General features: G+C 42.3%; 1 protein-coding gene and 1 pseudogene across 1 annotated transcript in view; both read left to right on the top strand.

Annotated features, from left to right (window-relative positions):
* The first annotated feature begins 5727 nt into the window (after window positions 1-5727).
* LOC118394707 (serine/threonine-protein kinase Nek8-like) lies at window positions 5728-16578 on the top strand (annotated as a pseudogene).
* Window positions 16579-16720: 142 nt separating this feature from the next.
* Window positions 16721-25716, top strand: part of LOC118365170 (TNF receptor-associated factor 4-like) — a 49339-nt gene continuing 40343 nt past the window's right edge. The window contains exon 1 of the mRNA XM_035747190.2: window positions 16721-17322. Coding sequence (XP_035603083.1) covers window positions 17180-17322 — 143 coding nt within the window. The 5' untranslated portion in view covers window positions 16721-17179. The remainder of the gene's footprint in view (window positions 17323-25716) is intronic.

The following is a 25716-nucleotide window of genomic DNA, read 5'->3' as shown; positions in this document are numbered from 1 at the left end:
TCAAACATCCTTGGTACGTTGTAATTTTGTTTCTCCGCTGGAAATACGGAGTCCGCTCCTTTCTGCAAGTAGCTGGCCATCCTGACATGGTGTAGGTGTACACTTTTGACAAGGTCACATCTTTCCTTGTCTCATGTTTGATAACTGTGCCTGTGACCGGTAGTGCCTCAAGCTGAGCGGTATGGAACATGTCCACTGCATCCACACTCCTTTGTCTTTCTCTTGTACACAGCAGTCTGGATAATCCATCTGCATTTGTGTGGAGGGATGACGGTTTAAACTCAATGTCATACATATGACTGGCAAGGAACAGGGCATATCGCTGTAACCTGGCTGCTGTCATTGCCGGAATGCCTTTCTTTGGACTGAAAATGGAAAGCAACGGCTGGTGATCTGTAACCAGTGTGAAACGCTTGCCATATGGGTATGCGTGGAATTTCTTGACGCCCCACACTAGTGCCAGTGCTTCTTTGTCGATTTGTGAGTAGTTTTTCTCTGCATCATTCAATGTTCGTGACGCAAATGCAACTGGCCTCTCTGACCCATCTTTCAGTGTGTGTGAAAGGACTGCCCCTAATCCATAGGGGGACGCATCACAAGCCAACTTCACTGGCATTTCAGGGTCGTAATGCATCAGGACCTGTTTAGATGTTATGAGCCGTTTTGCCTCCAGAAATGCATTTTCACACTGCTCTGTCCACCGCCATGTCCTATTCTTTTCCAGGAGCTGATTTAGAGGCTGGAGTACTGCTGAAAGGTTTGGGAGGAATCTTCTGTAGTAATTGATCAGTCCCGTGAAAGATCTCACTTCTGTGATATTTTGTGGTCGTGGTGCCTGTACCACTGCCTCAATTTTGTCCTGTGTTTTGTGCAATCCATTGCAGTCAATCTCATGTCCACAGAAGACAATCTTGAATCCTGGCTTAGGAAGGCCACCAAAAATCTTGAAATGTCCATCCCTAACTATAACATTTCCCAACTAGATAGAACTGCCAAAGGGGGTGGAGTTGCAATCTACTGCAGAGATAGTATGACAGAACTCTGCAGGCTATCCAGGTCTGTGCCCAAACAATTTGAGCTTCTACTTTTAAAAATCCACCTTTCCAGAAATGAGTCTCTCACTGTTGCCTCTTGCTATAGACCCCCCTCAACCCCCAGCTGTGCCCTGGACACCATATGTGAATTGATCACCCCCCATCTATATTCAGAGTTCGTACTGTTAGGTGACCTAAACTGGGACATGCTTAACATCCCGGCCGTCCTCCAATCTAAGCTAGATGCCCTCAATCTCACACAAATGATCAAGGAACCTACCAGGTACAACCCTACATCCGTAACCATGGGCACCCTCTTAGATATCATCCTGACCAACTAGCCCTCTAAATACACCTCTGCTGTCTTCAACTAGGATCTCTTCGGTCACTGGCTTATTGCCAGCGTAACGTAATGGGTCCACTGTCAAACAACCACCCCTCATCACTGTCACACGCTCCCTAAAACACTTCAGTGAGCAGGCCTTTCTAATCGACCTGGCCCGCATATCCTGGAAGGATATTGACCTAATCCCGTCAGTAGAGGACGCCTGGTTGCTCTTCAAAAGTGCTTTCCTCACCATCTTAAATAAGCATGCCCCATTTTTAAACAAAATGTAGAACTAAGAGCAGATATAGCCCTTGGTTCACCCCAGACTTGACTCCCCTTGACGAACACCAAAACATCCAGTGGCATTCTACATTAGCATTGAATAGCCCCCGCGATATGCAACTTTTCAGGGAAGTCAGGAACCGATTTACTCAGTCACTTAAGAAAGATAAGGCTAGCTTTTCCAAACAGAAATGTATTTCCTGTAGTACTAATTCCAAAAAGTTTTGAGACACTAAAGTCCATGGAGAATAAGAGCACCACCTCCCAGGTGCCAACTGCAATGAGGATAGGAAACACTGACACCACCGATAAATCTACGATAATCGAGAATTTCAATAAGCATTTTTTCTACGGCTGGCCATGCTTTCCACCTGGCTACCACCACCCCGGGCCAGCATCTCACGCCCCCCTGCAGCAAAATTCCCAAGCCCCCCCCCGCTTCTCCTTCACCAAAATCCAGAGAGCTGACATCCTGAAAGAGCTGTAAAGTCTGGATCCCTACAAATCAGCTGGGCTAGACAATTTGGACCCTCTCTTTCTAAAATTATCCGCCGAAATTGTCGCAACTCCTATTACTAGCCTATTCAACCTCTGTTTCGTATCGTATGAGATTCCCGAAGATGGGAAAGCTGCCGCGGTCATCCCCCTCTTCAAAGGGGGAGACACTCTAGACCCAAACTGCTATAGACCTATATCCATCCCGCCCTGCCTTTCTAAAATCTTCGAAATTCAAGTTAACAAACAGATCACCGACCATTTCGAATCCCACCTCAGCCACGCTCAAGGTCCTAAACGATATCATAACCGCCATCGATAAAAGACAGTACTGTGCAGCCGTCTTCATCGACCTGGCCAAGGTTTTCGACTCTGTCAATCACCGCATTCTTAACGGCAGACTCGATAGATTTGCTTCTCAAATGACTGGTTCACCAACTACTTCTCAGATAGAGTTCAGTGTATCAAATCAGAGGGCCTGTTGTCCGGACCTCTGGCAGTCTCTATGGGGGTGCCATAGGGTTCAATTCTCGGGCTGACTCTTTTCTCTGTATATATCAATGATGTTGCTCTTGCTGCTGGTGATTCTCTGAACCAACACTAAGCAGACGACACCATTCTGTACACATCTGGCCCTTCTTTGGATACTGTGTTAACAAACATCCAAACAAGCTACAACGCCATACAACACTCCTTCCGTGCCCTCCAACTGCTTTTAAATGCTAGTAAAACTAAGTGCATGCTCTTCAACCGATTGCTGCCCGCACCCTCCCGCGCAACTAGCATCACTACTATGGACGGTTCTGACCTAGAATATGTGGACAACTACAAATACCTAGGTGTCTGGTTAGACTGTAAACTCTCCTTTCAGACTCACATCAAGCATCTCCAATCCAAAATTAAATATAGAATCGGCTTCCTATTTCGTAACAAAGCCTCCTTCACTCATGCTGTCAAACATACCCTTGTAAAACTGACTATCCTACCGATCCTTGCTTCGATGTCATTTACAAAATAGCCTCCAACACTCTACTCAACAAATTGGATGCAGTCTATCACAGTGCCATCTGTTTTGTCACCAAAGCCCCATATACTACCCACCACTGCAACCTGTATGCTCTCGTTGACTGGCAGCGTGACACTAAAGACTTGGCAAGCAGAATCAACAACCTTTGCATCACAAGAATGTTGCTTTGTGAGGTGTTTAAGTTCAGTTAGCCATTGTTCTGTAAATACCAGCTGAAAAGTACCAGTGGCCTGACTTTGGGCCTAAGTCAGAGCATGTCCGCATAGATGGAAACAGAAAAGTCTGAGCCCTTTGGGTAAAAAAAACACTGGGGTAAATCCTCAGTGGAAATGTGCTGTGATTGGCTTTCTTGTAGAGGCTAATGGAAGAAATACCTCTTTGTGTCTGTCCAAAGTAGGTGTTCCAATCCTAATATCATGTGGTGCGGCTGAATGGAATCTTAGTGCCTGGTTCAGTGCTCATTTGGCTGTATTGATTCTAGCGTGTGTCCCAAATGGCACCCTGTTCCCTATACAGTGTACTAACCCATAGGGTTCTGGTCAAAATTAGTGCAATATTATAGAACAAAACGTGTAATTTGGGACGCACCCCTAGTGTCACAGAGAAAAAGTACAATGGAGATTTTGAACAGCCAATGAAGTGAAAAATTGAAGGGTTCATTTATTTCTGAGGGTCGTTAGTGCATTTTAATAGACAAACACAAATAAGCCTGTTTCAGTGGAGGATGGGGAAGATTCATCCGAATGCACAGCTGCCAGATTTACCACGGAAAACATAGTCAGTGCCTAATGTAGTGTGTGCATATTTCTCTTAATTTGATGTACAGAAAGAAGGCCTGTATAAAAATCAATGAAGAAATTTAAATGATAGCATTAAAATCAATGAATGCCACATAAAAGGTACTCAGTGAACGTCAATTGATTTCCCAAATGGAGTTCCAATGAGCAAAGGGTTGTTATGTTTGTACTTTAAGTCACGGGTGAGCTGATGGAAACAAACGTGACACATATTTCTCTGCCTGTTAATGAATGATGGTTTCTTTTGTTAACAGACTGACAAAGAAAGGTGTTTAGGCTGTAACAATGTTGTTGACTGAAATCAACAGAAACCCATCACTCCATGAACACACACATAAGAGCTAAACCAACTCAATAGAGCCCTCACTTCACTGCTGTGAATAGAGTCATACCCCCATGAACACAGCGGATAAGAACACAGCGGATAAGAACACTGCACCTCTATCATGTAGACAAAGATGTAGGTAAACTACACATTGTCTGGGTCAGCAAGTCATCCTCATTATAGACCTGAACCACTAACGAGACAGGCACTGGCTGAGTTCTAAATGGCACCCTTTTCCCCTACATACTGCACTGCTTTTGGGCTCCAGAGTGGCGCGAGGTCTAAGGCACTGCATCTTAGTGCAAAGAGGCTATCACTACAGTCCCTGGTTAAAATCCAGGCTGTATCACATCAGGCTGTGATTGGGAGTCCCATTGTGCGCCCAGGTTTAGCCAGGGTAGGCCGTCATTGTAAATAAGAGTTTGTTCTTAACTGACTTGCCTAGTGAAATAAAGGTTCAATTAAATACATTTAAATTGACCAGAGATATGGCCCCTGGTCAGAAGTACAGTAGTACACTATGTAGGGAATATGTACCATTTGAAATGTAACGACCCTCTCTAGTTTCCACATCTAGTAAACAATCTGCAGTGGGAAGTGGATGTTAGGTAATAACATATTTTGGATTTGATTCTGACTTCCACCCATTGATTCCTGGCACTTTTATGAGGTGTCTCTCATCTCATGAGATCTCATAAATGTGATGATCTCTACAGATTGATTTACAACCAGTCAAGCAGTTTATTGTTCTTATCTTCCCACTCAGGTACATACTACGTGATTTAACGTCCGTAGTTTCGGTGTGCACACTACACCTTCAGATAGTGCATTCCTGGACATTGACATCCATCCATCCAGTGACACATACACAAACACCCCCAGTGATAGCACACAACTCAAAACAAAATATGTCACCCAGCAGGTCAAATATGTCACCCAGCAGGTCCAGGTAGTGTGAGAGAGAGTGCACATTTCAGTTCAGCAAGGTCAACAAACAGTGTAAAAAGACATTGATTACAATGATTTTCAGATCAGCATGTGGTGTTGGAAGATGTACCTGAGAATAAGCAGAAAATGTGCTGCTTCAAATGAGGGCTGTGATGTGTAACCAGAGCATTACAGACCTGACAAGGCCTTGTCATTGAGACTACAATATGTTTGTTGTGGCCTGCATTAGAGCAGAGGCGGAAGCAGAAGGGACAGGAGCAAAGCTTGCCAGCTGCCTGCTTATCTCAGCCAAAGGGAAGGCGCTCCATAATTACATGCCGTCTAGACACTGTTATCTACAGCCCTACCTGGGAGAGAGATAATATGGGAATTAACACTCACTCACTCACACACACACAACAGTATTTATGATGACAATGTCTAATTTAGTAAAATGATATGAAGGAGCATTCAATAATAGCCTACAACAAAAAGCCTTTGTGTAACCACAAATAGCCCTAGACTCAGGCTCAAGGAAAACAGAAGAAGCTCGCTTTCAGACTTGCGTGCCTTTTGTCCCTAGTTGATCTCTGTAGGAGCAGAGGAAGTGTTACCTGGAGACGACTTTGGATGTTTTTTTACAGCCTCGTCTTAACAGAGATGGAGAAGTATGAGAAAATCAAAGTGGTCGGAAGAGGAGCTTTTGGGTAATCCGAAAGCATGTACTTTGAACTTCTAGATGAAACTACATTGCTAAGGCACAGTACTCTTATTCATACTGTAATGAAACAGCAAGAAGCAGATATCGAACCCTCGACCCCGAGGTCGGGTGCGCTATCGACTGTACTGCAAAAGCATGCTCGAGCGCAGAGTCGATTTCCGCGCTTAAAAGGCCAGGGTCGTTACACCACTCACTCCCTTCAAAGAGCGCGTCCTCGAGCTAGTTTGCGACTCTACGTCTTACAGGAACGCGCTCACTGGCCAAGTACACGCACTGTCGTGGATGCAAGGTCCGATCACTTCTGACACCAGTGTAATGAAACAGGCAGGGAGCAGGTCACAAACACTCGACCTTCTAGCCCGAGGTCCGGCGCGCTATCGACTATGCCGCAAAAGCATGCGAGAGCGGCAGAGTCGATTTCCGCGCGTATAAACCCAGGCTCGTTACAATACTTTGTGATGTTTAATTTCTCTCCCTGTCAAACTTAAATCACGGAAAGCATGCACATTGGTTCAGGCGCGCCCATCTTTAATTAAATGTCCCGCGCTCATAGAATTCGAATTATGCCCTCATTGTATTTCTATCGCTGCCCTTATCAATATTGTACAATACTAGTACATGACGAGTGCAAAGCTACTGTGTTGTCTTTTTAGTCATAACTAACTGTGATGTGTAATGTTATTTGCCCATTATATAAATGGTCAAATTCTAGTTCTAATGCCCACATGCATGAATGCATTCGTATTTATTACCCCATCTTCCTGGGGTCCAGCAAAATTAAGGCAGTTTATACATTTTTAAAAACTTTACAATACATTCACAGATTTCACATTACATAGCAATTTTCAATAACATCTGCCAAACACATGTGACAAATACAATTTGATTTGATTTAGCATCCACATCAGTAGCAATAATGTACAAGAGCATACAAGCAAGTAGGCCCACTGTAAGGGGATAGCCTACACCAAAACACACTTTCCCAACTCTTCACCACGCTACTCATTCTCCACCTTCCCATGTCATGTGTGACAGGATAGTGCACCTGTGTCGACCTGCGCAGTGACAGGGCCTTTGTGATCCTGAAGGAGATCACAATAGATTAGATGTTCAGTGATGAACGCCTCAACGCCCAGAACGAGTGCCAGGTGCTAAAGCTGCTCAACCACCCCAACATCATAGAGAACTATGAGAACTTCCTGGAGGACAAGGCTCTGATGATCGCTATGGAATATGCACCAGGTACTGTCACATTACCCCCCCATTAGGTACATAGCTCACTGATCTCATGAAAGTCTGACACCTATGCTGTAACATAGGGTGTCATATGTTTTGCTTGTCAGATGTTCCCCATGAGGTCTCATCAGATGTCAGTCCCTGTTATAAAGCTTCAGAAGATATATGATAAAGGGCACTGCATTATGTTATAAAACTCGGTGGCCTGAGAGCATGATCTATTCTACTGTAACTATTATTTCCCTGGTTTCTTACTGTAGGTGGAGCCCTAGCTGACTACATTCAGAAGCACTGTAACTCCTTGCTGGATGAGGACGTCATCCTGTAGTTCTTAGTCCAGATCTTGCTGGCCCTGTACCATGTGCACAACAAATCCATCCTACACCGCAAGCTGAAGACCCAGAACATTCTGCTTGACAAGCATCAAATGATTGTCAAAATAGGCGACTTTGGAATCTCCAAAATCCTTGTCAGCAAGAGCAAAGCCTACACTGTGAGTGGACATGATCTAGTATTGGTCACCTGACTACATAGTAACAGCAAAAATGCTTACGCTGATGATAAGCATAGTCATAGGCAGCACTGAGTTTATCCTTTGTTTTATTTCCATTCAGGTGGTGGGGGTCCCATGCTGCATCTCTCCGGAGCTGTGTGATAGAAAGCCCTATAATCAGAAGAGTGATATCTGGGTCCTGGGCTGTGTTCTATATGAGCTAGCCAGCCTCGAGAGCCTTTGAGACTGCTGTACACATTTCTTTCAAATGCACTTCGTACATTGCCATTACAAGTTCATAAACTGTCCTTGCACAGGATCCAAAAGATCCAAAAATAGCATTGAAGTGAATCATATCTCACATTAGTTTTTGAAGCACGTATCTTTCCATCTCCATGTAAAATGTATTTCATTTGTTGGATGATGCATAAAGCTTACTGGTCCAAAAGTAAACCCATAAAGAAATCAAGGCATTAGTGTTGTTTTAATATTTAATTCCTCTCCTTGGTCTTCTTTTACAGAACCTACCTGCCCTAGTGTTGAAGATCATGAGCGGTACCTTTGCCCCCATCTCAGACTGGTACAGTCCAGAACTCAGGAAGTTCATAATGAACATGCTCAACCTGGACCCATCCAAACACCCACAGCTCAATGAGATCATGGCCCACCCCGTTTGCATCAAACCCCTGCTCAACCGCTTCACTGATATAGGCAGGTGCAGGTAGGGAATGCCACAAAAGTCTATCCCAAATGGCACACTATTCCCTATACAGTTCACTATATAGGGAATAGGATGCCATTTTGGACACACCCAAAGCCTCGAGCTTCTAGTCACCAGAGTCATCGTAAGAAAACAACTATTTATCTCATGTATACATACATACATTACCATTGATGGAAGTGTATGTATATAATATTCAAATACATTTTGATTTCTGGTCCATAATTGAGAAACCACTGTCCACCGTGCAGTCAGGAGGTCATGGTAAACCGGGAGGGCGAATGACCGGCACAAGGTCCTTCAGAGGTCAGTGACATTCCTGCCACATCTATGATTGAACCGGTTCTGTAATAATTAACACCCTTTAGTATAATGTTTTGTCCTGTACTAGATGGACAGATGGGAACAGGAAAATTGCACTCCCTCCTGCTTTCATCAGTGTACACATGGGGCAGTGGCATCCCTGCGTCTGCCCATGCTCAACACAGAGGTGCTGTAGGTGGCCCTGGGACGCACACAGAAGATGGGCGTCCCAGGGCCATAGGGCTCGGGTCAAAGTAGTGCACTATATAGGGAATAGGGTGCCATTTGGGATGTACACCATCGCTTATTGTTTCCTGCTGGGGGGCACAGCATCTGTGTCAGGTCAGTAGGGGAGCTTCACTATAGGAAATCAATATTTATTCACTGTGTGTTTTTGCTACCGCACACAGACACTGCAGTATATAGTACTATCATAAAGCACTGGAGCAGCATTGGAATGTAAGCTGCACTTGGAAGTGTGGATGTAATCACCTCTTTTACAGAACATTCATCAATGTTTGTCCTCCCCTACAGAATGTAATCTCCACACTGCTGACCTGGCGTTTAGTAGGTATATTTTCTCTAACTGGGATACACCGTTAGTCACAGTCATAGTCTTGAGTGAGCTGTCATTAGTCCAATACCAAAAGCAGATAACACAGGATTAAAGTCCCAGCTCTATTTCCTGCTCACTTATCACCATTTATCACTGTGGTGGAGCAGATTATTATTCCCTTGTTAGGGATTAAAACACACACTGTGCTATAGCCACACCCATCAGCTCATCGTACCTATAATCTCCTCTTTTTATTTTCAATTTGCAGAACGAGGTGTTATTATGACGTTTGGAAGCGGAAGCAATGGCTGTCTCGGACATGGAGAATTTTAATGATGTAACACAGGTAAATGTCTATGATTTTGAGGTTTGTTATAAACGTTGTCAGTCGTTCTGGGGGAAAGCTTGATATTATTTCTCTATATGTATGTATGCCCAGCTCAAGATTGTGGAGGCCTTACTCGGATACGAGCTAGTCCAGGTGTCATGTGATGCTTCCCATGTGCTTGCTGTGACCAATGACAGAGAAATATTCTTCTGGGGAAGAGGTGACAATGGTAAATGAGTAAGTTTATTTTGGGGGTCGTCAATCACTCTGTCTTCTTTGATTATGTCAGCAGTGGCTGTGGGAGAGCTTGGCATTCTAACAGAATGTTTTGCTTTCTGCACCCTCATGTTCCCTATCTGTTCTGTTCCCCTCTGTGTCAGGTCGCCTGGGGCTGGGCATCCAGGACTCCCACAACTCTTCCCAGCAGGTGTGTGTGCCAGGGGAGTTTGAGGCCCACAGAGTGCTGTGTGGAGTGGATTGCTCCATGGTTATCAGCACCCATAACAGCATTCTGGCCTGTGGCAGCATCGGGTAAAGTTACCTTCTCTTATAGGCTACTTAGAATATTTGAGTTCCAATTTAACAGTAAGCAAAAATCCTCTAGTAGGATCAAGATATGAGCTATAATGCATGTAACAAACTAGTCCACATTTAAAATCAATTTCCTCTTCTGAACAGATGCTTGTTTTATAGCCTAAATATTGTGCATTCATTAGGATAAACATTCCCCTGGAATGTAGTGACAACAAAATTAACGTTTTCAGTCATTGCATGAAAGTGCTGTGAAATTGTACTGGCATTCCACAGAGGTTACTATTAATGCGATCAATCCTTTTCATTAACAACTCACTAAAGAGCAGCGCTCACGTTAAAGGTGAAACATGCCCTTTATTTCCATTGCACCACCCTGCTTGCTTAAGCACTGACATAGCTCTTCATTGACATGCTTTTTTTGTGTTAAACTAATGCATGGGTTTATAGAGGTGGTGGATGCCATTTTCCTCTGGGCCAATATCCAGTGAGGCAGCATTCTCTTACGGTGACAAACACTCTCTCTGATAGTTAACCCATCTACCAGAAATCCTCATGGGCAGGAAACAGGGTTCTATTAGAGCGAGGGTTAGGAGAATGAGCACAGTGATATCTGATCTGGGTTCAAATACTATTTGAAATAATTTCAAATACTTGATCTGTGCTTAATTGAGTTTGCGTGGTTTAATGGACCAATATAATATTCTCAAAACTGCTGTATATAACTATAATATTCTCAAATCTATCACTACAGACAGGTTAAAGCTTACAGTCATAGTATTTGAAAGATTTCAGATAGTATTTGAATCCAGGCCTGAGTGCTATAGCAGGGCATAGTGTGATGCTGAGTGGAGACAGCACTGCCCAGATACCTGTGGTTTACCTACTTCCTGCCCTCCCTAACTCTCTTACTCACTCTACTCCGTACTGAATATTTTCTCTGCCTTGAACACAGAACAAGAAACTCCCCCTCAATGAATTCTTACAGAACATGACACAGCATTTCCTCCTTACACTTTTGTAGTGTGAAATTGTAGAAAACACATTTCAGCTGATAAGGTCAACTGGATCTAGTTTACTTTTAAGATATCAATGTTTCCCTTTTGATACGATTCAAACATTATTTTTAATTAATTGACCAGAATAGTAGATTGATATTTTCTTCTAAGGCTGTGTTTACACAGGCAGTCCACTTGTGTTAGTTTTCCAATAATTGGGTTTGGACCAATCAGATCAGATCTTTTGCATTTGAGCAAAAGATCAGAATTTGGCTCCCCATTATCATTTACATTTAAGCCTATAAATGTGTTGCCATGAAAACAATTGTGACTCCTCTAAATGTGCTTGGTTAGGTTCAACAACCCGCAGTTGGATAAGATCAATGCTGCAAAGGGGCCAGACCCCTGTGACCAGATTGAAGAAGTCCACTCGTTCAGTCTTGTCCAATCAGCACCGCTGAATGTGGACAAGGTTCTTTACATTTATATTGGAACAGCCCACTCTGTTGCTGTCAGAGGTTAAATTATATTGTGTCTCCACCTGACACGTCACCATGCAGTTCCTGAACCCATTGTAATTAGAAACCCAAAGTTCCTATAAGCTGCAAGGACGTGACATCCCCCCCGTGTCATGCCTAAATAGTAAAACATCTAGATGTATTGTAATATATAGTATTATCTAATATAGGATGCTTGTGCTTCTATGTGTCTTTTGACAATACAAAATAACAATCTTCTTCACACATTTAATTCCCCTGTTCCGTGTGTCCAGAGGAGGGTCAGTGTTTCACATTTGGTAGTAACCAGCATGGTCAGTTGGGCTGTAGCTCCCGTCGGACCAGTCGTGTGCCCTTCCTGGGCCTACAGGGAATCACCATGGCAGCCTGTGGGAAAGCCTTCACTCTAGCCATTGGATCAGGTGTGTAGGGGGCATTAGCAATCAGGGAATATGCTTTAAGCGGACATTTTCAATTTATATAAAGTATTGGAGAAATGTGATGTCCTCAGTACACTTTGGATGTTAGATAACGCACTTTATTAGAAGAGCTAATTGAACACTGTACCAATCGGTTTCTGTGCTTTCAGCAAATGCTTTAACATATATGTATTCAACATTTTCCAAAGGGTAGAAAGTTGTGGAGAATGCATGTCAGAATGAGTCAATGATCAGCATGACCTCTCATAGGGAGATTGCAGGCACAGTCACCTCATTGTTTAGGGCTGTCTTTGTTCAGCTCTGCTCTCCCAGGGATAGAGCCATTATGCTGGCATGGCAGGAGCAGGGAGGAGAAGAGAGGGCAGGTAAGACGAGGGAGAAGAGAGGGCTGTCTGTTAAGGATTGTGCAGATTCATGAATCCTGGGGTGTGCGCTGAAGAACGTAACTATTCTCTTCACTCTATCTTGGTGTAGAAGGGGAGGAGTATATCTGGAGAAAGGGGGCCCATGGCCGCCTCGGAAGAAAAGAGGTGGATTCTGGGATACCGAAAGCAGTGCAGCTCGACGAGAGCCACCCGTTCACTGTGACGGTGGCCTGTTGTCATGGCAACAGTCTGCTGGCAGTGAAACATAATATTTTTCCTATTACCTTTTTGTTAAACAAAAGTATGTGAAATTGCCAGTAGCACATACTGTTTGTGGTGAAATCAAACAGAAGTCAAAGGTGAAACTTGAGACAAGCTCCCTTAGATGATGCTGACAGAGATCCATGTTTTTTTTCCTTGTAGAACAGAAGGTCTGAAAGAGCCTATTTGTTAATATCTTGATAATTAGCTAACCCCACCATGCAGTTTTTCCTGTAGCTTTCTCACAGTCAGTTAATTCAAAAGTGGCCACCAAGCCCAATGTTTGGCTTTTTGTGTCTCCATCGCCTCAGGGTCTGTAGTAACAGAGGCTCATTAACGTGGATGAGGCAATCAGTTGTGCCTTGCTCTCCACAAGCAATAAAATGAACAACAGGGGCCTGCCTCCCTGTCATGCTTAGCTCATTAGGCATTGGGGAGATGAGCTGGGGTTAGCTATGTTTATAAACCTGAATGTAACAAACCAGTGTCTCTGATAATAGGCATCCTCTGCCATCTCCACAAAACCAGGCAGAGGGTTGGTTAGGTTGAATGTCTGTATCCATTTACACCAGTAATCATTTACTCACATTTCACTATTTACTATACATAGTGCACATTTATAGTTATTGATTTCAGTTTGCTTGCATGCAGTGTATGGATCTTCATGTAATGTGAATATTTCCCCAACCTCAACAAGAGAATGTATTATCCAACCTGTGAAAATAAGGAAAAGCAAACAAGCTAGCAATTCCTCTGCTTTAAAACAATCATGGTTTCACAAATGGCACCCTATTCCCTTTGTAGTGCACACATTTTTTTATTTTTTATTTTACCTTTATTTAACCAGGCAAGTCAGTTAAGAACATATTCTTATTTTCAATGACGGCCTGGGAACAGTGGGTTAACTGCCTGTTCAGGGGCAGAACGACAGATTTGTACCTTGTCAGCTCGGGGGTTTGAACTCGCAACCTTCCGGTTACTAGTCCAACGCTCTAATCACTAGTACTGCACTATATAGGGAATAGGGTGCCAAATGGGACGCACCCAATATCTATTAAAATGCAACCCTCCCATTGAAAATATATGGCTTTTGTTATTTTATCAGTATATGAGTAGTACATTAGTCCAGATACAGTATGACTAAATCCATGGTAGACAATGGCAGTGTGTGGGCATTCAAAACATTCTTGTGCCACCACACCTACTGCATTGTGAAGTAACCAAGAAGAAATGTGGGTGTATCTATATCTAAAATACAAGAGGGAAATAATTCAATACCTGTCCTGAAACCTTTTACAAGACCCAGACCCCTTATTGCATGCAACTGTACACATGCATGCATTGGGTAAGATGGTATATTCTTGTCTGTCTTTAGTGCTAATATAAGTGATACGTTGATGGCTTCTCTGTTTCCTCTTCTTTTTCTCAGCTTTGCTTGAGGAGCCCGTCCCCAGATGATACAGCTCTGTTAACCATTCCACCACCGTCCAGCCCCTCGCTAGCTGTCAGGAGAGAAACAGTGGCACATGGTGAAGGACTACTAGCCTCTCCTGAATAACCTCTTCCAGTGGCCTGTCCTTTACTAAGCCTTTAGAGGATCCCTGCACATCTTAAATAGTTTCAGTTGCTCTGTCTCAAGTCAGTTTGTATTAACTTTTAATGTTGTGTTTTTCATATAGTATTGTGTAAATGTTGGTACCTTATTAATGGCACAATTTATGGAACAAATGCAAATCATTCCATTTTAGAAGCTAAACTCAGCAAAAAAAGAAATGTCCCTTTTTCAGGACCCTGTCTTTCAAAGATAATTCGTAAAAATCCAAATAACTTCACAGATCTTCATTGTAAAGGTTTTTAACACTGTTTCCTATGCTTGTTCAGTGAACCATGAACAATTAATGAACATGCACCTTTGGAACGGTCATTAAGACACTAACAGCTTACAGACGGTAGGCGAATAAGGTCACAGTTATGAAAACTTAGGACAGTAAAGAGGCCTTTCTACTGACTCTGGAAAAACACCAAAAGAAAGATGCCCAGGGTCCCTGCTCATCTGCGTGAACGTGCCTTAGGCATGCTGCAAGGAGGCATGAGGACTGCAGATGTGGTAAGGGCAATAAATTGCAATGTCTGTACAGTGAGACGCCTAAGACAGCGCTACAGGGAGACAGGACAGGCCGTTGACCGTCCTTGCAGTGGCAGACCACGTGTAACAACACCTGCACAGGATGGGTACATCCGAAAATGACACCTGCGGGACAGGTACAGGATGGCAGTAACAACTGCCCGAGTTACACCAGGAACGCACAATCCCTCCATCTTGGGGGAATGTCCTTACAAGCCCTTAGTCGAGACTCTTTTTTTGCTGAGTTTATTTAGCTTCCTAAGCTTGTGTAGCTAATATAATGCTCTACCAAAAGTATTGGAGTGAGATTGCAGGAGGAGGTCATTGGGGAGCTGTCGTGCAGTAAGGTTTTGTCTTCTCTCACTAGTGAGGTTAGCATGATACAACACACAGTCCCAGGATGTCTAACTGGTTTGGTAGCTTTATTTACCCAGTATTTAGTTAGACAAAACAATGTTTAGGACTGCCACTACAGTGTGAGCCTACTAACTGACTTGTCAGTCAAATGAAGCAAACAAGTACGACACTTTAAATCTTGAGCACATTATCAGTGGCTCTTATTGTGCTTTTAGGATTAGTCCTCATCAATTGGATTAGTAACTTTTGTTTTCATTTACAATGACACGTGGTTTGTGTCATTGTAAAGTAAGGTACTTACACAACACATGAACAGTGAACGTTTCTTTAAGGCTGACTAAAGGAGGCCACTGCTATAGTAAATGCAATTCAAGACACATGGATCTTTCGATCCTCAAGTGTTCATAGATTGTTTAAGTTTTTGATGTGGAAGGGTCACTAGCAAAGCATGGCACAGGTATAAGAGACACATTAAGAGTCAATCTTGTCTCTTCAGCTGTGTGTGTCATAGGCATGAGTCCGTTTGATATGATGTGCTTAATTATAACACTGGCTTCATCCCGAAGGTCACCCTATTCTCTACATAGTGCACTACTTATGAACGGAGCCATATAGGCCCTGGTCAAAAATAGTGCACTATATAGGGAAAAGGGTGCGATCACTGGCTTGATCTTACCGTTGGAAAGCCTCCAAACAGGCTGAGATGGTGAGTAAACTGTTGTGCAAAAAAGGTGGGTCACTGTCTAGTATATAGATATGTACATGGTTATTAACGTCACGCCAGGGTAAGCCTACACAAAACACAGTCCTGATTTTAAGTGTTTCTAAAATCCCATATGGGAAAAATGAATGCTGGAAAAACGATTGCAACCATTTCCCTGTTTGACCGCTAGGTTGTATGGGTAATTATGATTCATACTGTGGTACTATATTGTTGACAGGGTCTATGATTTAGTAATACTACAAGGCTGTAGCGGATTTTCGCCAGTTATTTGAAGAAAGAGTATGTGCCTGTGTGATGATGTAATCCTGAAGCAACAAGGTTGGTGATGACAACCTATGGCTATTGAATATTTGTAAATGGACACAATTGTAAAGGTTGTAAAGACAAGTTATTGTCCTGTCATTCGAAACCACTTCCGACAATTATCGAAGTCAATGTTTCATATTGATGATCATATTTATCTGCAACCATGAATATCAGGCTCTTCTTTTTCAGTTTCACCACCAGAGGGCAGATTTTCCTAATTAGTTATTAATGTGTCTACCTAGGGTCAATTCATCAATACATGTCATGTTTTCTGTGCAGACTTTAGGATGTCAAAACATTTCACTTTGTGATTGAACATTAGATACTGTACCTGTACCCTTTTTTAAGTGAACATGCTCCTTTTCAAGCTATTTTATTAAAGTCACAATTTGCAGGTGAAAGCATACATTATTTCCATTAATTTTTAGATTATCATTCATTTAATAAAAAAGAGAGTTGAATTAAATAGCTGACAAATAAATCAAATCAAGGGAGGAAATATCATTGACCCATAGCATAGAAAAGCAGATAGGCTATGTTGAGTTCACTTTCGACTCCTCCCGCAAGAAAAATAGTAGGCGGGGGTATGTACCTAAACAGATGGGATGAGAGCATTGTCTTTAATCTGTCACTGTTACCTCTGCATAGAGACATGCGGACGATTTTCCTGCATTTATAGACCCAGATGAATATTGTCAGAAGAAGACTTCGCCAGGTTTTGATGCAATAACGTTTATACTTTCGAGGATTCCCTTTGTTTCCATGCACTCGGTCACCCGGTTGCTGGAGAGACAGCGGAGCTGAATCGGTCAATAATTTCGTCTCGCAAACCGATCTGTCGCTGGCTGGCGAAGGGGACGTGAATATCTGAGAATCTCTCTGGTGACGGCCATCAGAAGAGAGACATCGGTGGCATCATACCACAAATCGCATAGGTGGACAGGACACGGGGGCGAAGGGAGAGACATTAATCAGCAGTGTATTTCTACTCCTCCTGCAGCAATGCCGGGGTTTGATTACAAGTTTCTGGAGAAACCGAAGAGACGGTTTCAATGTCCCTTATGCAGTAAAGCCATGCGAGACCCTGTTCAAGTTTCTACGTGTGGCCACCGATTTTGTGACACCTGTCTACAAGAATTTTTAAGGTAAGCTGTTGGTCTGTGTCTGTGTTTCTGTATGTCTTTCTGCGTGTGTTTGTCTCGCTCTCTCTCTCTCTCTGAATGTATATGTGTGTGTGTGTGTGTGTGTGTCATATTCCAGATTCAGAGCGATTAGCCTATTGGATTGTCATAATGATATTACATTGTAATGTGTTCTGTATACACAAAGCCTTAAGGGTAAGTCAACACCACTTCCTTTTACCTATAATATAGTTTCACCTGTGAGTGCAAAGGCCTTACAAAGGAAGGACACACCTACATGATATGTTTACATATATACTTTCCAATTGAAACTGAACATTTATGATTAGTTCCTAGAGTGTGAGACTAGACATGTAGCCTATACACAGAGAGAGAGGTCTAAAAGCAAGTTTTTTCAGTGTTCTTTAAAAAAAAAACACATATATATATATATATATATATATAATGTGCATTCGGAAAGTATTCTAACCCATTGACTGTTTTCACATTTTGTTACATTACAACCTTATTCTAAAATGTATCCAATTATTTTTTCCCCCACATGAATCTACACACACTACCCTATAATGACAATGCAAAAACAGGTTTGTAGAAATTTAGGCAAATGTATTAAAAATAAAAACGGAAATATCACATTTACATAAGTATTCAGACCCTTTATTCAGTACTTTGTTGAAGCACCTTTGGCAGTGATTACAGCCTAGAGTCTTCTTGGGTAAAACGCTACAAGCTTGGTACACCTGTATTTGGGGAGTTTCTCCCATTCGTCTCTGCAGATCCTCTCAAACTCTTAGTTTGGATGGGGAGTGTTGCTGCTCAGCTATTTTCAGGTCTCTCCAGAGATGTTTGATCGGGTTCAAGTTCTGGCTCTGGCTGGGCCACTCAAGGACATTTAGAGACTTGTCCCGAAGCCATTCCTGCTTTGTCTTGGCTGTGTGCTTATGGTTGTTGTCCTGTTGGAAGGAGAACCTTCACCCCAGTCTGAGGTCCTGAGCATTCTGGAGCAGGTTTTCATCAAGGATCTCTCTGTACTTTCCTCCGTTCATCTTTGCCTCGATCATAACTGGTCTCCCTGAAAAACATCCCCACAGCATGATGCTGCCACCATCACCATGCTTCCATGTATTGATGGTTCCAGGTTTCCTCGATGTGACGCTTGGTATTCAGGCCAAAGATTTCAATCTTGGTTTCATCTGACCAGAGAATCTCGTTTCTCATGGTCTGAGTCCTTTAGGTGCCTTTTGGCAAACTCCAAGCAGGCTGTCATGTGCCTTTTACTGAGGAGTGGCTTCTGTCTGGCCACTCTACTATAAAGGCCTGATTGGTGGAGTGCAGCAGAGCTGGTTGTCCTTTTGGAAGGTTCTCCTATCTCTACAGAGGAACTCTGGAGCTCTGTCAGAGTGACCATCGAGTTCTTGGTCACCTCCCTGACCAAGACCCTTCTCCAATAAAGTTGTAGAAACATCTCAAGGATGACCGATGGAAACAGGATACACCTGAGTTCAATTTTGAGTCTCATAGCAAAGGTTCTGAATATTTATGTAAATAAGATATTTCTGTTTTTCTTTAAACCTGTTTTCACTTTGTCATTGTGAGGTATTGTGTGTAGATTGCTTATAATTTATATATTATAATTGTTTTACTCAATTTTAGAATAAGGCTGTAACGACTCAAAATATATAATATATTTTAGATTATTCAGTGGCCACATTTTGCCTTGATGACAGCTTTGCACACTCTTGGCATTCTCATAACCAGCTTCATGAGGTAGTCACCTGAAATGCATTTCAATTAACGGGTGTGCTTTGTTAAAAGTGCATTTTTGGAATGTCTTTCCTTAATGTATTTGAGCCAATCAGTTGAGTTGTTTCAAGGTAGGAAGATAGCCCTATTTGGTAAAAGACAAAGTCCATATTATGGTAAGAACAGCTCAGATACCCGCAAAACACCAGTCTCAACGTCAACAGTGAAGAGGTGACTCTGGGATATTGGCCTTCTAGGCAGAGTTCCTCTGTCCAGTGTCTGTGTTCTTTTGCCCATCTTTTCTTTTTATTGGCCAGTCTGAGATATGGCTTTTTCTTTGCAACTCTGCCTAGAAGGCCAGCATCTCGGAGTCGCCCCTTCACTTTTGACATTGAGACTGACGTTTCGCCTGTACTATTTAATGAAGCTGCGAGTTGAGGACTTGTGAGGAGTCTGTTTCTCAAACTAGACAGTCTAATGTACTTGTCCTCTTGCACAGTTGTGCACCGGGGCCTCCCACTCCTCTTTCTATTCTGGTTAGGGCCAGTTTGCGCTGTTCTGTGAAGGGAGTAGTACACAGCTTTGTATGAGATCTTCAGCTTCTTGGAAATTTCTTGCATGGAATAGCCTTCATTTCTCAGAACAAGAATAGACTGACGAGTTTCAGAAGAAAGTACTTTGTTTCTGGCCATTTCGAGCCTGTAATCGAACCCACAAATGCTGATGCTCCAGATACTCAACAAGTCTAAAAGACGGTTTTATTGCTTCTTTAATCAGAACAACAGTTTTCAGCTGTGCTAACATAATTGCAAAAGTGTTTTCTAATGATCAATTAGCCTTTTAAAATTATAAACTTGGATTAGCTATTACAATGTGCCATTGGAACACAGGAATGATGGTTGCTGATAATGGGCCTCTGTTCGCCTATGTAGATATTCCATTAAAAATCAGCCGTTTCCAGCTGCAATAGTCATTTACAACATTAACAATGTCTACACTGTATTTCTGATCAATTTGATGTTATTTTAATGGACCAAAAATGTGCTTTTCTTTCAAAAACAAGGTCATTTCTAAGTGACCCCAAACTTTTGAACGGTAGTGTGTGTATTTTTTCTATATTTGGATATATATACACACTACCGTATATATACATAGACTTCGAGCGCCAGCTATTCTGAGGGAAACTTCGTAGGGAACCAGCTACTAGATGGTTCGATTAGTCTTATAAATATATATATTGGAACAGAAAATTAAGAGGACAGATTATTCTATGGGAAAATATACAAGCATTTAAAAAACTTAAGTGTTATTGAGTAAATGTATTTATTGGTTCCTTCTAATTTTGATAAGAGATACAAATGTAATGAGTTTAAGGTTATTTGTTCATGTAAAAATCGAAATGTACAGATTTTAAGGTTGTCATTATATTTGAGGTGGGGGTCACAATAAATTATTGCGGGAAAATAGTGGCGTATAAATGGGGAAAGAAATGGGGTCCCCATTGAAAAAGTTTGAATACACTGCCTTAAACCTTAAGGTATTTCACCTACCCAGCCTATGGTATTGAACATGTTTTTAACATATTTCAACATTCACTCCTTGGAAAGTTTCACCCATGTCAACTTTATTCCTTTAGATTAAATGTAGCCAGCCGTTGGGGGTGTTCTTTATACATGCAAATCTCTCATGAAGTCAGATTTGTTTTTCATTACTGAATTCAAATTGGCCCAACTGGCAGTATTCTGGGAGCCGCCAATGAGAACTCAAGCTCCAAAAGGCCACAAAACAGAAGAGAAAACAATTGCTTGCTTATATCATAATTTGGCCCAATGCAATTGTAATATTATACATATATGTTTCAGATAATAAACTGTCAGAGATTCAGTGCTGTGATGAGGGAGAAATGTTTCAGACTTTGCTGCCATTCTAGCTGTAGTCCCCTACCATGACACATTATCTAATGTTAAGACCTCAGGATCCGGGACAGAGAGAGGGGAGAGGCACTTTGTCTGTTTATGTGTGTGAGTCTGCATGGAAATATGTCTGCGTGTATTTGTATTTGTCCACGTGTGTATGCTTGTTAATATCTGTGTGTTTTCAACCAGGCAGGCAGAGGGGATCCTGGCCTATCTTCCTTGTCTTCTTGACTGTCTTTTTGCCCTTAGGATGTATGCCTGCCTGACTGCGTTTCGGGTCAGGGGAGGGTGCAGGGTGGTAGAGGTGCTGGGTCCGGGGCAGTCAACAGTGGCGCTGCCTTGGATGAGGGGGGATTAGACAGATTCCTTTATTGGAATCAGGGAATCAGTGTGCTGAGAGATTGGCGGACCATTCACTCGGAGGTCACCAAATTCATATCTCTTTGTAATCATTTTATTTGTCACTTGCTTCATAAACAACCAGTGACATGCTTACTTACAGGCCCTTCCCAACAATGCAGAGAGAAAAATAGAGAAATTGCACCCTATCCCCTATATAGTGCACTACTTTTGACCAGGGCCCCTTTATGGCTCTGGTCAGAAGTAATGCACTGCAGTATATAGGGCAGTGTATCCAAACCCTGGTCCTCGAGCATAACAGTACACCTTTAGTGTTGTAACCCTGGACAAACACACCTCATTCAGCTCATTGAGGGCCTGATGATTAGTTGACACGTTGAATCAGGTGTGCTTGTCCAGGGTTACAATAAAAATGTGTACTATTGGGGGTACCCAAGGACCAGGGTTGGGAAACACTGATAGGTAGGGTAGGGTGCTATTTGGGAGACATACAGTGTTTAATTTTGGCAACTATTTTAGATTTAGTTTTGAGCCACTTGAGGTTCTCATACCCCTTCACCCCTACCACATCCCTCCCAGCCCCCATTGAAAGATGGCTGAAATACTTGGGGGTCCTATTTCATGTATATTTAATTTGATTTCAATTAAACCCTCATGTAGTTGGTTATTGCAGGATGCAGGAAGCAGAGGTGGGTCTACCTGAACTTTGTGCTACGTCATCTTGGAACACAGCTTGTGTTATTGTTTGAGTAGACAATGGCTGGACATATTTCAGTTATGGCAGTTATGGTTCCCCTTTATGTTTTTGCGTTTCACTTCATTGCCAGAGACAACCAGAAGTGGGATGTTTTTTTTCACCGTATAGGTCTTATCTAGTTCTCTACACATATTTAGACTATCTTGGGCTACGTCCTAAATAGCACCCTGTTCTCTACATAGTGGAATACTTTTGACAAGAGACATTTGCACCCTGGTTGAAAGTAGTGCATTATGTAGGGAATGGGGTGCCATTTGGGATGCGTACCAGGAATGACTTGTCTTCCTCCCTCCCAGCTGCACACTGTGAACACGGCTGATGTTGACACTCTGTGTCAGTCAAATAAATAAGACTCCTAGTCGTAAGCACAGGTTTGCAGCTAGTTTGACCACTAGCAATGCCATGCTGCTTATTCATGGTGCTGTAGATATTATCATATCTCTGTACCCCACAAATGATCTGTATAGTCCCTCAGTCGAGCAGTGAATTTTAAACACAAATTAAACCACAAAGACCAGGGAGATTTTCCAATGCCTCGCAAAGAAGGGCAACAATTTGTAGATGGGTAAAAAAAACAATTAAAGCAGACAATGTTTATCTCTTTGAGCATGGTGAAGTTATTAGTTACACTTTGGATGGTGTATCAATACACTCAGTCACTACAAAGATACAGGCGTTCTTCCTAACTCAGTTGCCAGAGAGGAAAGAATCCGCTCAGGGATTTCACCATAAGGCCAATGCTGACTTCAAAACGGTTACAGAGTTTAATGGCTGTGATAGAACTGAGAATGGATCAACAACATTGTAGTTAATCAACAATACTAACCTAAATAACAGAGTGGAAAGAAGGAAGCCTGTACAGAATATAAATATACCAAAACATGCATCCTGTTTGCAACAAGGCACTAAAGTAATACTGCAAAAAAATGTGGCCAAGCAATTCACTTTTTGTCCTGAATGCAAAGTGTTATGTTTGTGGCAAATCCAATACAACACATTACCACTCTCCATATTTTCAAGGATATTGGTGGCGGCTGTATATCATGCTATGGGTATGCTTGTCATCGTTAAGGACTTGTGAGTTTTTCAGGCTAAGAAAGAAACGGATGAAGCTAAGCACAGGCAACATCCTAGATGAAAATCTGGTTCAGTGTGCTTGCCACCAGATACTGGGAGATTAATTTACCTTTCAGCAGGACAATAACCTAAAACCCAAGGCTAAATCTGCACTGGAGTTTCTTACCAAGAAGACAGTGAATGTTACTGAGTGGTCTAGTTACAGTTTGACTTAAATCTACTTAAAAAATCTATGGCAAGACCTGAAAATGGTTGGCTCGCAATGATCAATAACCAATTTGACAGCGATTGAAGAATTTTGAAAAGAAGAATGGGCAAATGTTTCACAATTAGGTGTGGAAAGCTCTTCAAGACAAAGTATTGTCTCAGGGGTGTGAATACTTATGTACATGAGATTTCATTTTCAATAAATTTGCCAACATTTCTAAATGGGATATTATGTGTAGATGGGTAAAAAAAGTAAATCAATCAAATACATTTTGAAATCAGGCTTTTACACAACAAAATGTAGAATAAGGCAAGGAGTATGAATACTTTCTGAAGGCACTGTATATAAACATATTTTAATACATTTTTTTTTTTAACTAGGCGAGCCGGTTAAGAACAGATTCGTATTTACAATGACGGCCTACACCAGCCAAACTCTGATGACGCTGGGCCAATTGTGTGCCGCTCTATGTGTCTCCCAATCACGGCTGGTTGTGATTCAGCCTGGATTCGAACCAGAGTGTCTGTAGTGATTCCTCTAGCACTGAGATGCAGTGCCTTAGACCGCTGCGCCACTCGGGAGCCCATCTTAATAAGATGTCTGAAGGCAAAGCTCTCCAAATATACTGTATCAGGATGACAAGCTCGTATATAGAAAGAGAGAGACCGTTGAAGAGTAAGAGATCATTGGTGGTCAATGCCTTTTGCCTGCGGCTTTGTGTCTATCTCAGAGGCCTCCCTATCTGTGTTCAGAGAATACAAATCCTTTACTCCCTGCATCCCACGCAATGACTCTTTTTAAAACACGAAGACGCACAGAATATAGATTTTTTTCAAGACAAAAAAAGACCAAGCCAGTGGTTTTTGTAATGTAGTGACGACTCGTGATCATAACAGACAAAGAGAGCACGATTCAACAGTCAGTTGCAGCTGCAGTATACTGTGAAGTGGGGACAACCAGACTATCAGGGAGAGCAATCATCTGCACCTATTTTGTGGATGCGTAGAGTGACTAATGTTACTACCAGTTATATTCAGAGTTAATGGGGAATTGATTGCACTATTTGTTCAGCTCAAGTTTTTATCGCTTTCCATTTCAATGTTGGTGACCTAGGATACTTCCCAAATGGCACTTTATTCCCTACATAGTGCACTACTTTTGACCATAGCACTATGGGCTCTGGTCGAAAGTTGTGCCTATATAGGGAATAGGGTGGCATTTTGGACACCCACAATGTCAGTGACTTACAATGTCAGTGACATTATTGACTTGGTAAGCTTGCTAAACTGTAGCGCAGCCAAGAGAGGGGGTTTTCAAAACACATTGTTTTCTCAGGTAGCCTAGCAAACATCACACTGTTATTCTGAATGGTATTTTGTCTTCTAAAACATTTCAGTGCCTCAGAGGTCTGTCCACAATGACTTTACTATTCATCTGTCGGGATCCTATTGGTCCAGCTGACAGGGGTTTAGGCTATTTACCAGCCAATTCACCCTTCCATCGATCTCACACAGAAATGAATCTAGTCAATTGATTAACACAGTAAAAAGCCACACGTAGCAGAGTTCACCGAGTGTGTTTCCATTTTTCCATTGGCTTAATTAGAACACTGTGCAAACTGAGGACACAGACAGTTGAGCACGCAGGGATTGCACAAAGGGCAGTTGGGATCATTCTGAAGCAAGCACAAGTAAGCCTATACCAAAGCTCCCTGAGGTAATTTGTATACATTTTGAACACAGAGTGGATCCCCTCCCAGTGAGTCCCAGCTTTTGTGTTCAGTATGTGAAATCAGTCCAGGCTTGCCAGCCAGCTTTCACTTTGACACTGATAGCTCTGCCAGCGTCTCTGGGACCCACCGGGATTCACCACTCTTGTGTAACAGGCCATAAAAATAGTTTATTACTTTAGAGCATAAATCACCAAATTAACACTTCCACATACTCAGAAGTATGAATGATCTATGGTTACATCTCAGCAGGTCTCTCCTTCATCTCTATCCAAGTTTAATCTCATCTTCAACTTTTCCTCACGGTATCCCTTGAAACAAGTGGCCTCCACACCCTCGCTTCAGGTTTAACACTTTTCATATGCTATCGTACAATAACTTTTCCCTTTTCTCTGACAGACACACTACTTTTGAACTAACACAATATTTTTTTTTTTGCTGAATTATGCCTAAATCTGTCATTCTGCCCCTGAGCAAGGCAGTTAACCCACTGTTCTCCGGGCACCGACGACGTGGATGACGATTAAGGTAGCCCCCACACCTCACTGATTCAGAGGGGCTGGGTTAAATGCGGAAGACACATTTCAGTTGAATACATTGTTGGACA

Source organism: Oncorhynchus keta, chromosome 1, assembly GCF_023373465.1.
Source record: "Oncorhynchus keta strain PuntledgeMale-10-30-2019 chromosome 1, Oket_V2, whole genome shotgun sequence".
Classification (NCBI taxonomy): Eukaryota; Metazoa; Chordata; class Actinopteri; order Salmoniformes; family Salmonidae; genus Oncorhynchus; species Oncorhynchus keta.
This window is presented reverse-complemented; position numbering and strand designations above follow the sequence as displayed.